General features: G+C 52.1%; 1 protein-coding gene across 1 annotated transcript; it reads right to left on the bottom strand.

Moving 5' to 3' along the window:
• Positions 1-9,876: 9,876 nt before the first annotated feature.
• On the bottom strand, positions 9,877-12,648 carry C11H10orf95 (chromosome 11 C10orf95 homolog). Its single transcript, XM_055119215.1, has 2 exons — positions 12,415-12,648; positions 9,877-10,579 (listed from the first exon to the last, which is right to left on the bottom strand). The coding sequence occupies exon 2, from the start codon at positions 10,522-10,524 to the stop codon at positions 9,877-9,879; it is 648 nt and encodes a 215-aa protein (XP_054975190.1). The 5' UTR covers positions 10,525-10,579; positions 12,415-12,648.

Genomic DNA, 12,648 nt, shown 5'->3' with positions numbered 1-12,648 from the left:
ACAGGAAGGAGCCCCTTTTCAGGACTAGTCTCACTTGTAGGGTACCCCAGACACAGTATGTCCTCAGGGAGCTCACATTTCAAGGAGGAAAGTTCTCTCCTTTCTACTAAGGACAGTAGTGACAAAATCTACTGTCTACTAAGGACAGTAATGACAAAATATTATTGTCATATTAAATATGACAATATTGGGCTGGAGCCATAGCACAGCGGGTAGGGCATTTGCCTTGCACTCAGATGACCCGGATTCGATTCCCAGCATCCCATATGGCCCCCCGGAGCACCGCCAGAGGTAATTCCTGAGTGCATGAGCCAGGAGTAAACCCTGTGCATCGCCGGGTGTGACCCAAAAAGAAAAAAAAAAAAGACAATACTAAGTAAGAGGGGAAGGGGAGATCACTGCTTCCTCTTCCAGCCCTGTCCCTCACCCCAATCTATCGCCTCCCTGCCATTATCCTCTGGCTTCAAAGCAAAAACAAGATATTGGCTGCTGAGGAATGAGGGCAGAAAAGAGAAGGGAGGAGGAGGAAGCACATTCAGTGTTGGGTCTCCCATAAAACAGTTACTGCCAGCCTGGTGCTGCTGGGGTTAATGAAGGGTGGGGTCACTGCCACTTTGAACTCTGGCCAAGCAGCACCCTCCCCAACTACCATGGCTAGTTCCATGAGCCCCAGGCCTCAGACACTCTCTAAAGACCCCATTTCACAATTACCAACAACTCTTCTCTCCCTGTCACCTTCTTTGGGGGACCTTACAGGTCTCCTCAGTAAAGCTTCCCCTAGTTATAACCTGTAGCCCCTGCAGCCCACCTTCCCTTTTCCCCAGCCCCTGTTTCCTGGAAAGCACTGGGTATCGGCTGGATAGCAACAGAAAGAACTTCCTGTGCTAGGAACCTGAGAGATAGTATAGGGGTCACAGTGCTTGGTCCCCTGAGTCTTCCAGGAGTGACCTTTGAGCACAGAGCCAGGAGTAAACCCTGAGCACAGCTAGTTGTTACTCCAAAACAAAGAAACAAAATAGAACTTTCAGTGCTTTCAGGGAAAAGGGAAGGAAAAGACCCTTTAGGGGTCTCTTCACTCCCAGATCAAATTCCAGGGGGTGCCAAGCCTGTATAGTGGAGTCAGGCTCAGAGGGTGGGCAGGAAAGGAAACAGCACAGACAAGGGGCACTTCCACACTCCCCAGGGCTTCAGGGACACTGGAGGACATTGCTCAGATGCCGCAGCTGGGTGCACTTTGAAACCCCTGATTTTCTGTCCCTTTGGGTCTCGGCTGCTTCCTCCTGGAGGTGGGGAGAGTCTCCACTGCTCTTTGCTGGAAGCCACATGGTGGGGGGTGGGGGAGTGTGATTTCTCCTCTCTCCACATTCCCATGGGCGAATTTTGCTTCTGATTCCAGGCTCTTCGGGCTCCTTAGCTGATGGGAAAAGCGAGGAGCTTCTGCCCAAGCTTCCCCAGTGCTTCAGTGAGGTTCCCCATCAGCCAACCTCAGAGGGGGAACTGGGTCGACTGAGGTATCGAGGGCAGGTTTCCCAGACACTGGAGCAGGGAAGCACCCAGTGGACCCACCTTGAAGAGTGGGAGGGGTCCATTCAGAGACCGAGAAAAAAAAAGGGGATGCTTGGAAGGACAGAGGGGTCTGTGGGGGGCAGAGCCGGAGGGGCTCCCCTCTTTTGCTTGAGGACAGAGAGGACTCTCTGGGCAGGCTGCCCAGCCCTCCCACACCTTCCTCCTTTCTCAGAAGAGCCAGGCTGGGCGGGGCGGGAGTGGCTGGGTGGGGTGAGCGCCCTACTTAAGGATGTTCCCGGAGCATCACTGCAGATCCAGTTCTCCGAGAGAGGGCTCGGAGGTAAGTATGGGATCCTTTCCCTTGACCCCTCTCCCGGTCTAGGCTGTAGCTCTGCCCTGGAAGTGGGACTGGCACCCCAACCCTGTCCAACTTTCCAGAAAGCAAGATGTCTGGGAAATCTTCCCTGCTCCAGACCTTTGAATCTTCACTTTTCCTGGGATTTCCAAGTTCCTCCCTTGGGGCTCCCCATTTCAGAGATTCCCCTCTTGGTCCAGTAGTTCGCTGTCTGCAGAGAGATGCCCTTTTCAGCAAACATGTTTGTGCTCTTCTCCTTAATTCCCCATCTGGACCCACCAGGCGCCCACCCAGCAGGCCTGGATCTCGAATCCCCACCAATGCCGTGAGGCCCCTCTCTCTTCCTCCCCTCCCCCTTCACTCCTGTTGGAGTTTAGAGAACCCTGGATTCTATTCCTGCTCTGGACCCCCTAATTCTGACTCCAAGCTCAGATGCTTGGGCAGAAGGAAGGCATCTGGAAACTCCAGGTTCCTCCTCTGATCCATCTTGGGAATGGCGGGAAGTACAAGGGCCTCGAAGGCGCAGGAGGATGGAGCGCACTGTGCCACCTGGCTCTGAGAACTGAATTCCATAGGCTGTGAGCTCTAGCAACGCCCTCGGGACTCAGTTCTGGCGCCCGGCTGTGCCACGCCGTCAGCTCACCACATCCCAGCCAGGGTTTCTTCCAGTCTTCCATGTTGCCGCAGGCCGGACCTTTTGGCAACCTCAAGTTAGACTCCTTTCCTGCCAAAGACCCCAGGGGTGCCCCCAAGCTCCTACCCTGCCGCTGGTCTTTCACGTCATAGCTGTGACTTAGCTTTCAAGCCTGGTCTTCCATTGCTTCCCGGCCCCCGTGAAACCCTGCTGCTTTTGCTCCAGTGACCTGGCCTTCAGTTCTTTGACCAATCCATGCATCACTATCTGTTAGAATCCTAGCTTTTTTATTTGGGGGGGAGGGACGGTGGTGGTTTGAGCCACACCTGGCAGTGCTGGGGGCTACTACTGTGCCTGGTGGACCATATGTAATGCTGGGGATCAAACTGGGGTTGGCTGCCTGCAAGGCAAATACCTTAATCTCTGTACCTATCTCTCCAGTCCAGGAGGAACTTGTCCATCTTTGAAAGCTTCTCTCTCAGATTCCTTTTCCCAGAAGCCTCTCTCCACCCTTTACTAGGCAAGTGAGTACTTGCAGATGTGCTGCTCTCCTCTCTAGTCTGCTGTTCTGAACAGAGTAGCTGTTCAGTAAATGGGTCTCATGTAGGAAGGTCAGGTATCTCAGCTGCCTTCTTCTGGGTGACCTAGAGTCCATTGTTAGTTCCTATACTCTTCAGTTTGTTTACTGGGAAATGGAAATAGTTCTTATATCCACAGGGAGATGTTTATGAAGATTAAGTGAGGGCTCAAGAATATAGTAAGTAGGGGCTGGAGCGATAGCACAGCGGGTAGGGCATTTGCCTTGCATGCGGCGGACCCAGATTCGATTCCCAGCATCCCATATGGTTCCCTGAGCACTGCCAGGGGTAATTCCTGAGTGCAGAGCCAGGAGTGACCCCTGTGCATCGCCGGGTGTGACCTAAAAAGCAAGAAAAAAAAAAGAATATAGTAAGTAGATAGGGTGCTTGCCTTGCACATGGCTGATCTGGGTTCTATCCCCGCCACCCCATGTGGTCCTCTGAGTCCTGTCAGGACTAATACCTGAGCACAGAGCCAGGAGTAAGCCCTGAGCACTACCAGGTGTGGCCCCAAACAAATAGGAAAAGATTAAATGAAAGAAACAGAAGATTTCTGAACTTTGGCAGAATCTCTGTCCACGAGAGTTCTTGCGTAGAGATTTGCTGTTGTGAGGATAACCTCATCAGTGCTTGGGGGCCTGTGGAGCTCGGGATGGAATTCATGGCCTCAAACATGCATGACATGTTCTCCACCACTTGAGCCACATCCCCCCACCCTTTTTTGAAGTAGCAGGGTGGGGGAGAGGCCACACCTAACTGTGGTCAGGGTTTACTCCTAGCTCAGGGATCACTCCTGGCGGGGCTCGGGAGGACCATATGTAATGCCAGGGATCAAACCCAGTTAGGCTGTGTGCTAGGCAAATGCCTTACCTACTGTATTATTTCTGGCCCCCTGTTGCTCTTGTTTTACTCCCTTAAATGGATGTCAGCTGCCCAGTTGGGAGGTAGGATAGATCATTCACGGTTTATTAGGTGAATGATCAACCTGGAACCACATGCCCTGGTTGGATTCAGCAGGGAGTAGGAGGAAGCTGTCAGGACCAGGATCGAGGGGGCGTTGGGAGGGTGGGGGTAAGTCCTTCTGGGGTCTGGGAGTTCCAGATTCCCACCCACTCTGTGGCCTTGGGTGAGTCACTCCTCAGGCTTGGCTTCCCAGTAAAATGTAAACTGAGAGGGGGGACCTGGGGAGCAGTCGAGGCAGCCCAGATGTTTTATGAGTCCTGAGCTTCTAAGGGTTAAGTTCAAAGAGAAGATCAAAGAAGGCAGCATCTAGGCTCTCTGCAGCACTGTCTTCCTCCCACCAGGCCTGGACTGAGCAGAGCGGAGGCACCTCCTTCAGGAGGCCTGTAATCAGGGGGCAGAGGGCAGGAGTAGAGCTGAGTCTGCCTCTGGCCATTGCCAGGCCGCAGTGGGAGCCTTGGGAAGAACGTCTGCTCGCAACGAGCATCCACGGAGGCTGGTGCGGGTGAGAGACGTGAGGATCAGGGTATTACATATATTGCACTCAGGAATTACTCCTGGCAGTGCTTGGAGGATTATATGGGATGCCAGGGATCGAACCCGGGTCAGCCACGTGCAAGGCAAACGCCCTACCTGCCGTGCTATTGCTCCGGCCCCTGGAGAGGTTTATTTTAATCAGCATACAGTCTAGTTTTTAAAGTTAAAACAGGGCTGGAGCGATAGCATAGTGGGTAGGGTATTTGCTTTGCATGTGGCTGACCCGGGTTCAATTCCCAGCATCTCATATGGTCCCCCAAGCATCACCAGAAGTAATTCCTGAGTGCATGAGCCAGGAGTAACCCCTGTGCATCGCCAAAAAAATTTTAAAAAGTTAAAACATACTGGGCTGGAGAGGCTGGAGCAAAGCAAAGTCCAATGGGTAGGGTGCTAGCCTTGTACATGGCAGACCTGGGCTCGATCCCTAGCCTTCCCTCTGGTAGCCCCCCATTGCCCTCAGCATTGATCCCTGGGCAGAGCCAGGAACAAGCCCTGAGTATCACTTGGTGTGGCCCCCCAAAAAAACAAATAAAAAAGAATAAAATGCAAGTGGAGCTGGGTGCGTGGGGAGAGGGGAAAATACAATCCCGAACTCTTGGGGCCGGGGATGTTGCTCAGCAGAAAACCACACACCTTTCATGCATGAGACCTGGGTTCAACCTCCAGCACCACCACTACCTCTAACGTTTGTTTTGCTTTGTTTGGGGGTCACACCAGGTGGTGCTCCAGGCTTATCCCTGGCTCTGCACTCAGGGATCAATTCTGATGGGCTCGGGGATCAGATGGAGTGCCTGGGATCGAACCCAGGTCAGCCGTGTGCAAGGCAAATGCCCTACTTGCTGTATTATCATTCCATTCCCACTCCCAATTTTTTAAAAATAAAATAAAATCCAAAATTTTCAACATGGCTTCAGGGTTGAAGCCACAGGATCATGCTTCATCTCCAACCTCACCTCACATTCCTACCTGTTCACAGGACAAGGACATGCCAGTCTCATGGTTCTTGGTCCTGTTTCTTTCTCACCAGGTATTCAAATGGCTTGTAAAGGTTTTGATTGACTTTGGGAGTAGGGGGAAGGGGTGGAAGTGGCATGTTTTGGTGCTCAGGGGCAACTTCTAGGTCTGTGCTCAGGGGTCAATCCTGGTGGTGCTCTGGGGACGATATGTGGTGCTGGGGAATTGAACCAGGGTTGACTGCACGCAAGGTAAGTGCCTTAATTCCTGTACTGTCTCTCCAGTTCCCTATAGCACAACTTTGCCACCTATTTTTCAGTTGTCCCCAACTCCATTTCTTCCCACCAAAGTACCAATTCCATTGGACAGGGAATGTCATGACTGTCTTACTCACAGGGCCTTGAAATTTTCCTGGAAAATATGCATTCAAGAAATTTGTTGGGGCTGGAGCAATAGCACAGCGGGTAGGGCATTTGCCTTGCACGCGGCCGACCCGGGTTCAATTCCCAGCATCCCATATGGTTCCCTGAGCACCGCCAGGGGTGACTCCTGAGTGCAGAGCCAGGAGTAACCCCTGTGCATCGCCCGGTGTGACCCAAAAACCAAAAAAAAAAAACCAAAAAAAAAAAAAGAAAAAAAAAGAAATTTGTTGGCGGGGGGCGCTGGAGTGATAGCACAGCGGGTAGGGCGTTTGCCTTGCACGCGGCCGACCCGGGTTCAATTCCCAGCATCCCATATGGTCCCCTGAGCACCGCCAGGAGTAATTCCTGAGTGCAGAGCCAGGAGTAACCCCTGTGCATTGCTGGGTGTGACCCAAAAACCAAAAAAAAAAAAAAAAGAAAGAAATTTGTTGGCTTGGGGCTGGAGTGATAGCACAGCAGGTAGGGGTTCAATTCCCAGCAACCCATATGGTTCCCCAAGCATTGCCAGGAGTAATTCCTGAGTGCATGAGCCAGGAGTAACCGGTGTGACCCCAAAAGCCAAAAAAAAAAAAAAATCTGTTGGCTGGAGGATTTTTTTTTTTTTTGGTGGGGGGAATGTTGGGTCACACTGGCTATGCTCAGGGGTTACTTTTTTTTTTTCTGCTTTTTGGGTCATATCCAGTGATGCTCAGGGGTTACTCCTGGCTCTGCACTCAGGAATTACTTCTAGAGTCACACAGGGGAACCACATGGGATGCCGGGGATCGAATCCAGGTTGGCCACATGCAAGGCAAATACCCTACCTGTTGTACTATCACTTCGGTCTCTCAGGGGTTACTTTAGTCTCTGCACTCAGAAATCACTCCTGGAGGATTCATATGGGATGCCAGGGATTGAGCCCAGGTCATCTTCCTGAAACACAAGTGCCTTACCTACTGTACTATCTCTTCAGCTCCTGTTAGCCGGATTTTTTTTTTCTTTTTGGGTCACACCCAGCGATGCACAGGGCTTACTCCTGGCCCATGCACTCAGGAATTAGTCCTGGTGGTGCTCAGGGGACCATATAGGGATGCCGGGAATCAACCCAGGTCGGCCGCGTGCAAGGCAAATGCCCTACCCACTGTGCTATTACTCCAGCCCCCAATGCTTTTTGGTCACACCTGGCAATGCTCAGGGGTTCCTCCTGGCTCTGCACTCGGGAATTACTCCTGGTGGTGCTCGGAGCACCCTATGGGATGCTGGGAATCAAACCCGGGTTGGCCGCATGCAAGGCAAACGCCCTCCCCGTTGGGCTGGCCCCTGGATTTTTAATAGTTAAAAGATGAGGAAAAAAAAAATAGAAAAGGTCCTGCAATAGGCAAGACAGTGCAATGCCTTCTATGTGCTTAGAAAACAATTAGGAAAGATAATATTGGACCCTAGGGCTCATTTAAGGGTGAAGATTAGAAAGACTTTAGAGTTGGAGCGATTGTACAGTGGGTAAGAAACCTGCCTTTCATCCTGCAGACTTGGGCTTGGTTCCTGGGTTCATCCTTGGCACCCCCTATGTTTCCCTGAGACACCCGGGAGTGAAAGAAAAGAAAAAGGAAGAAAGGAAGAAAGAAAGAAAGAAAGAAAGAAAGAAAGAAAGAAAGAAAGAAAGAAAGAAAGAAAGAAAGAAAGAAAGAAAGAAAGAAAGAAAGAAAGAAAGAAAGAAAGAAAGAAAGAAAGAACAAAGAAAGAAAAGGCTTTAAATTTTTGCTCTATGTATTTCTGTATTGCAATTAAAAAATAAAAAAAATACTCACATTTGTGGGATTAGGATGTAACTTATCAGTACAGCACTTGTTCGAGGCTCTGGATTTTGTTTCTGGCACTGCCAACAAACCAAAACAAAACCTAACATTTGCGCACTTGGAACAAGCACATGGTACTGTAGCAAACACTTTGTATATAGAATTTCATGCTATTATCCCTTTACCTTATGAGATAAGTACTGATACCATATCTCCATTGTGATAAGAAAACTGTTTGAGAAAAAATAATTTGCCTAAGGTTACACAGCAGGCACATCATAATACTCTCCTGTGGTTTTTTGTTTGCTTGCTTCCTTATATTTTGTTTTGGGGCCACATCTGGCAGTGCTCAGATCTTACTCAGGGATCTCTCCTGGCAGGCTTGGGGGACCATATGGGGTGCCAGGGATCAAACACAGGTTGGCCACATGCAAGGCAAATATCCTATGCTCTGTACTATAACTCCAACCCTCCTGTGTCATTTAATTAAAAAAAAAAAAAAGCAAAGGTGGGGTGAGAGAGACAGTCCAAGAGGTAAGGCACTTCCTGGCATGTGTCTCCCCCTGTTGTGCCTCTGGTTCAAACCCAGCACCACATATGATCCCCTGAGCATACACAGAGTCATTCCTAAGCACAGAGCCAGGAATACACCCTCAGCGCTGCCAGGTGTGGCCCCCAAAATAAAATATAAAAAGTAAATTAAAAAATTTAAATATCAGTTTAGGTTTCAAGATTTCTACCACATACTAAATAAATTTGCCTCTGAGCTCCCTAGGAACCAGGACAAAGAAAAAATCATGATCCTCGGTGCTTCGAAGATAAAAGTCAACCATCCTGAGCCAGAGAGATAGTACAGGGGTCAAGACACTTGCCTTGCATGCACTCAACCCCAGTTCAATCAAGCACTGTCAGTTGAACCACGTATAGTTCACTGTCACTGTCATCCAGTTGCTCATCGATTTGTTTGAGCAGGCACCAGTAACGTCTCCATGTGAGACTTGTTACTGTTTTTGGCATATCGGATATGCCACGGGTAGCTAAAACTGTTTGTAGTCTAACCTGCCAGCAACCTCCTAGGATATCCAGAATATTTGCCAACTTCAACTTATTAAAGACAGCTGAACTAGGACCAGAAAGATTGTACAGCAGATAAGGTGTTGCCTTGCATGTGGCCCTGGGTTTGATTCCTGCCATCCTAGATGGTCCCTCAAGCATCACCAGGAGTGATTCCTGAGCACAAAGCCTGAGTAACCCCTGAACATTGCCAGGTGTGTACATTGCCAGGTGTGCCCGCACCCCAAAGAAAAAGACTATTGTTCTGAAGAGAGCTCAAGTACCTGCATAGGAGACCTGGCACCTCCTGGTCTCTCCAACTCAGAGCTGGGAGCAGTGGTCCCCTCCCCTGCCCCCCTCCATCGCTCCATCCCTATCCCAGAGACAGAGACACAAAGACTTTTAGCAAGTATCAGGAGACTGTGCCGTTTATCCATCAGATATTCCAAATCGAATGAACTTTATTGCAGAAAGGGAAGAGGTTACACTCATTCACAGTAAAGACACGGAGGCTCAGAGAGCCCTTACATAACTGGAAATGGTCAGTTCTAAGTCTGCCTTTAGCATCCCTTCCTTGGCTCTGCCTCTCACCTCATCACCAGATCAGAAATCCTCAGACGGTAGGAAGTGGCCCGCAGGACCAAGGATGCTAGAAGAGGGATCAGCGGTACTCTGGGGGAGAACGGATGAAGGAAGAGCAGCCAGGCCAGCCGAGTAGGGAGGTCATCCACTCTAATACCGCCCCAGGCTCTGCAACCCCCTTGCTCCTTCTATCCCGGCAGAGAATCGGGGTCCCGTTACATAGGTAGGGAAACACCCGACCCGGAACATGAAAACGGTGGTGCAGAAGACAAAGGACTTCAGTCCTTGAATTACTCTGCAATACAAACTGGGGAGAGAATGAGCTCAGTTCCACCCCACACGGGGCTTCCCACCCCAAGCCCAACGGAGGCGGATCAGGCACGCAGAAGTCCTGGCCTCCCTGCTGCCCGCCAACAGGAGCGTGAGAGTAACACGCAGCGTGGCAGTCCAGATTAGCGAGCAGACGCAGGTGCCGGGGCAGCGAGGGGCGCGGGGCTGGGGGCGCGTGTGCTCCGCGTGCTCAGCCCAGGAGGCTTCTCCTCTTCTTCCGGCGGCCTGGCTTGCGCTCGGTGGCCCCGGCGGCGGGGGCGGCGGCGGCGGCGGCCGGGCTGCTGTCGCGGCTGCCCCTGCCGGATGGCGCGTGCACCACGCGCCTCTCCACGCGGTACTCGGGCTCGCGCGCGCGCGGCGCCGCCTGCACCAGGAACTCGCCGCCGCGGTAGGTGATGCGCGCGTCGGTGTGCGGGTACGTGCCGTATACGCGCCGCAGCTCCCGCAGCACGAAGTCGGGCAGCTCGAGGCCCGGGCCCAGCACGCGTTCCACGCAGCCCCAGCGCAGCTCGGCCTGCACGCTGCCGCCCTCGGGCCACGGCGCCACGCTCTCAGGCCTCTCCGCCGGCCCCTGGTAGCCGGCTGCGGGGAAGGGCGGGCGCAGGGCAGCCGCATAAGCCTGCGGGAAGGCCCACCAGGACGGCGCGGCCGCGGGGCCGTGGAAGTAATGGAATTCTCTGGGCGCTGCAGGCTCGCCCGCGGTCATGCCCTGCGGCCGGCTGCAGAAGTTGTGGGCCTGGATGGGGGGCAGCAGCCAGGGCGCGGGCAGGTAGGTGTAAGTGACCGGCTGCAGTGAGGGCCAGACGCCCTCCCCCGACGCCAGAGAGTATGAAAACATATTCCGAAACGCAATCAGAGGCTCTCAGCACCTGGGGCTTCGTCCTGGCCCAGACCTGCAGTGTGAGCATATGGTTCAGGTGTTTTCACCTGACCCCTGTGGGCTCTAAGGAACCTCCTCCTAAGCCGTTCATCCCCCCCTCCGCACCTTTTCTCTCCCCGGACCAGGGCCCAAACCTGGAACTCCCGGTAAGAACCACCTTTCCAAGCCCTCAGCCCTGAAGGACCCTTGCCAGGTAGTTTCCCGTTCAACTCACGTGTCTCCTTCAGCCTGGGGGAGCCGGTCCTGGGCATGTGGGGAAGCTAGGGAGGTCCAGAACAGGGTTCCTCTCTCCCCCATGCCTGGCCTCAGCCACACCTCCTGGTTTCTAGGCAAAGGGAAACACCTCGGGCTGGCCAGGAGCCAGCTAGCCTGTTTGCTGGGCAGATATAGAGGCAGAGGCCTGTGCCCAGGGATGCCCTCCTCGCACCACCACTGAGGGTATCCTAGTGTCCTTTCTCATGTTAGCTTGACATACCCACACCCTGCTCTCCCAGCCACTCAGGTAGTGGCTTATCCTAGCCATGCACAGAAGCACCTACACCAGTCAGTGAATGAAAGCTTTCCAGCCTCTAACTTCAAGGTTACAACAGCCCTAAGGGAGTGGGCGAATGTCCACCTCCCACGGCAGGAGGCCGCTTGCCCCAGCGAGGTGCACAATACATGCATTCTGCCCCGGGCACTAGCCCAGACTCACACCACCAGTTACAGTCTACGTCAAATTCAATCCTGTGTCTTCTCAAAGACGCACACAGTATTAGCCTTATCTCTCCTGTGGGGCCTTCTCTCTGCGTCTCCCTCTTCTGGCCTCTAGGAGGTTACAAATGAACTAGTTTGTTATTCTCACTTGAGGAACAAGACAACATTGTGTTCCTTTAATAGATAAGGGCCCATAAACTGGAAACTCCAGGCCACTTTCCCAGGGTCACAGAGCCTGTCAGGAGCTCAATGGAAATTAATTTGAAGCCAGAAGGGACTTAGGTGAAACCAGAAAATTGCTTCCTTTAGACAGGTTGAACCCTAGGGACTGGAGTAATTGTGCAGCAGGTAGACTGCTTGCCTTGCATGTGGCCAACCCAGATTCAATCCCTAGCACCCATATGGTCCCCTGAGCATGCCAGGAGTGATTCCTGAGGGCAGAGCCAGGAGTAAGCCCTAAGCACTGTCTGGTATGGCCTGCCCTTCCCCCCTCCCACCAATAACATCATTCAGACATGGTGAGCCCAAGCCTGTCTGAGCTCCAGTGGCCCTCCCTGAAACTCTCACTCAACCCCTCACCTTGTTTTCCCCAGTGGGGTGGGTAGCAGTTTTGTTGATTATTCAAATTGATACCTATCCCTAATTGTTGGCTGCCAGATTGTGGTACTTGCCTTCCCCCTCTCCCATAATTCAAGTGGTGTCACCAGTAATGCCCAGAGATCTCCTAGATTCTCAGCATCTTTTCAAGCCCAGCTACCCATTGAGAAGGACTTTTACACCCACATGGTAACATAATTTCTGCTTTATTTCCTGGAAGTGGTCAGGGCTTAGTTCTGGCTCTGGCTCTGGGCTAACACCCAACAGTGCTCAGGAGATATTCCTGGCTTTGTGCTCATGTGTGACCTTGGCAGTGCTCACAGGGCCATAAACATTGTCAGGAATTGAACCAATATTGTGGCTGAAGCAACCACAAGTAAGGAAAGTGGCTTAACATCTGTGCCATCTCTCCAGTCTGGTATAATTTCTATTCCTAACTGTCAGTCTGGCCACTAGCCTAGTGGCAGTAGCTGTGGAGGCTGAACTAGGATATCTGCTCAAATTCCCTGCCCCACCCTCTTTTCATTCCAAGAACTGATCAGGTAAGGCACTTACCTTGCAGGTGTCCTTTGAACCCCATATGGTCCTCTGAGAACCACCTGGAGCAGTCCCTCAGAGCTGCGCCAGGAGTAAGCTCTGAGCACCAGCGGATGTGGCCTCCCAAAAACCAAAGGCATACTTTCAAACTAAAGAAAAAACAAATCCGACTTGAACTGAAATTAAGTACTCCTGGAAGAGAAAGATTAGGGTGAGCCAGGATTCCTGGGTCAGTAATCTAGCTCACTTTCC

This window comes from Sorex araneus, chromosome 11 (assembly GCF_027595985.1).
Source record: "Sorex araneus isolate mSorAra2 chromosome 11, mSorAra2.pri, whole genome shotgun sequence".
NCBI lineage: Eukaryota > Metazoa > Chordata > Mammalia > Eulipotyphla > Soricidae > Sorex > Sorex araneus.
Note: the sequence above shows the minus strand (reverse complement) of the source record. Positions and strands in the feature narration are given on the sequence as shown.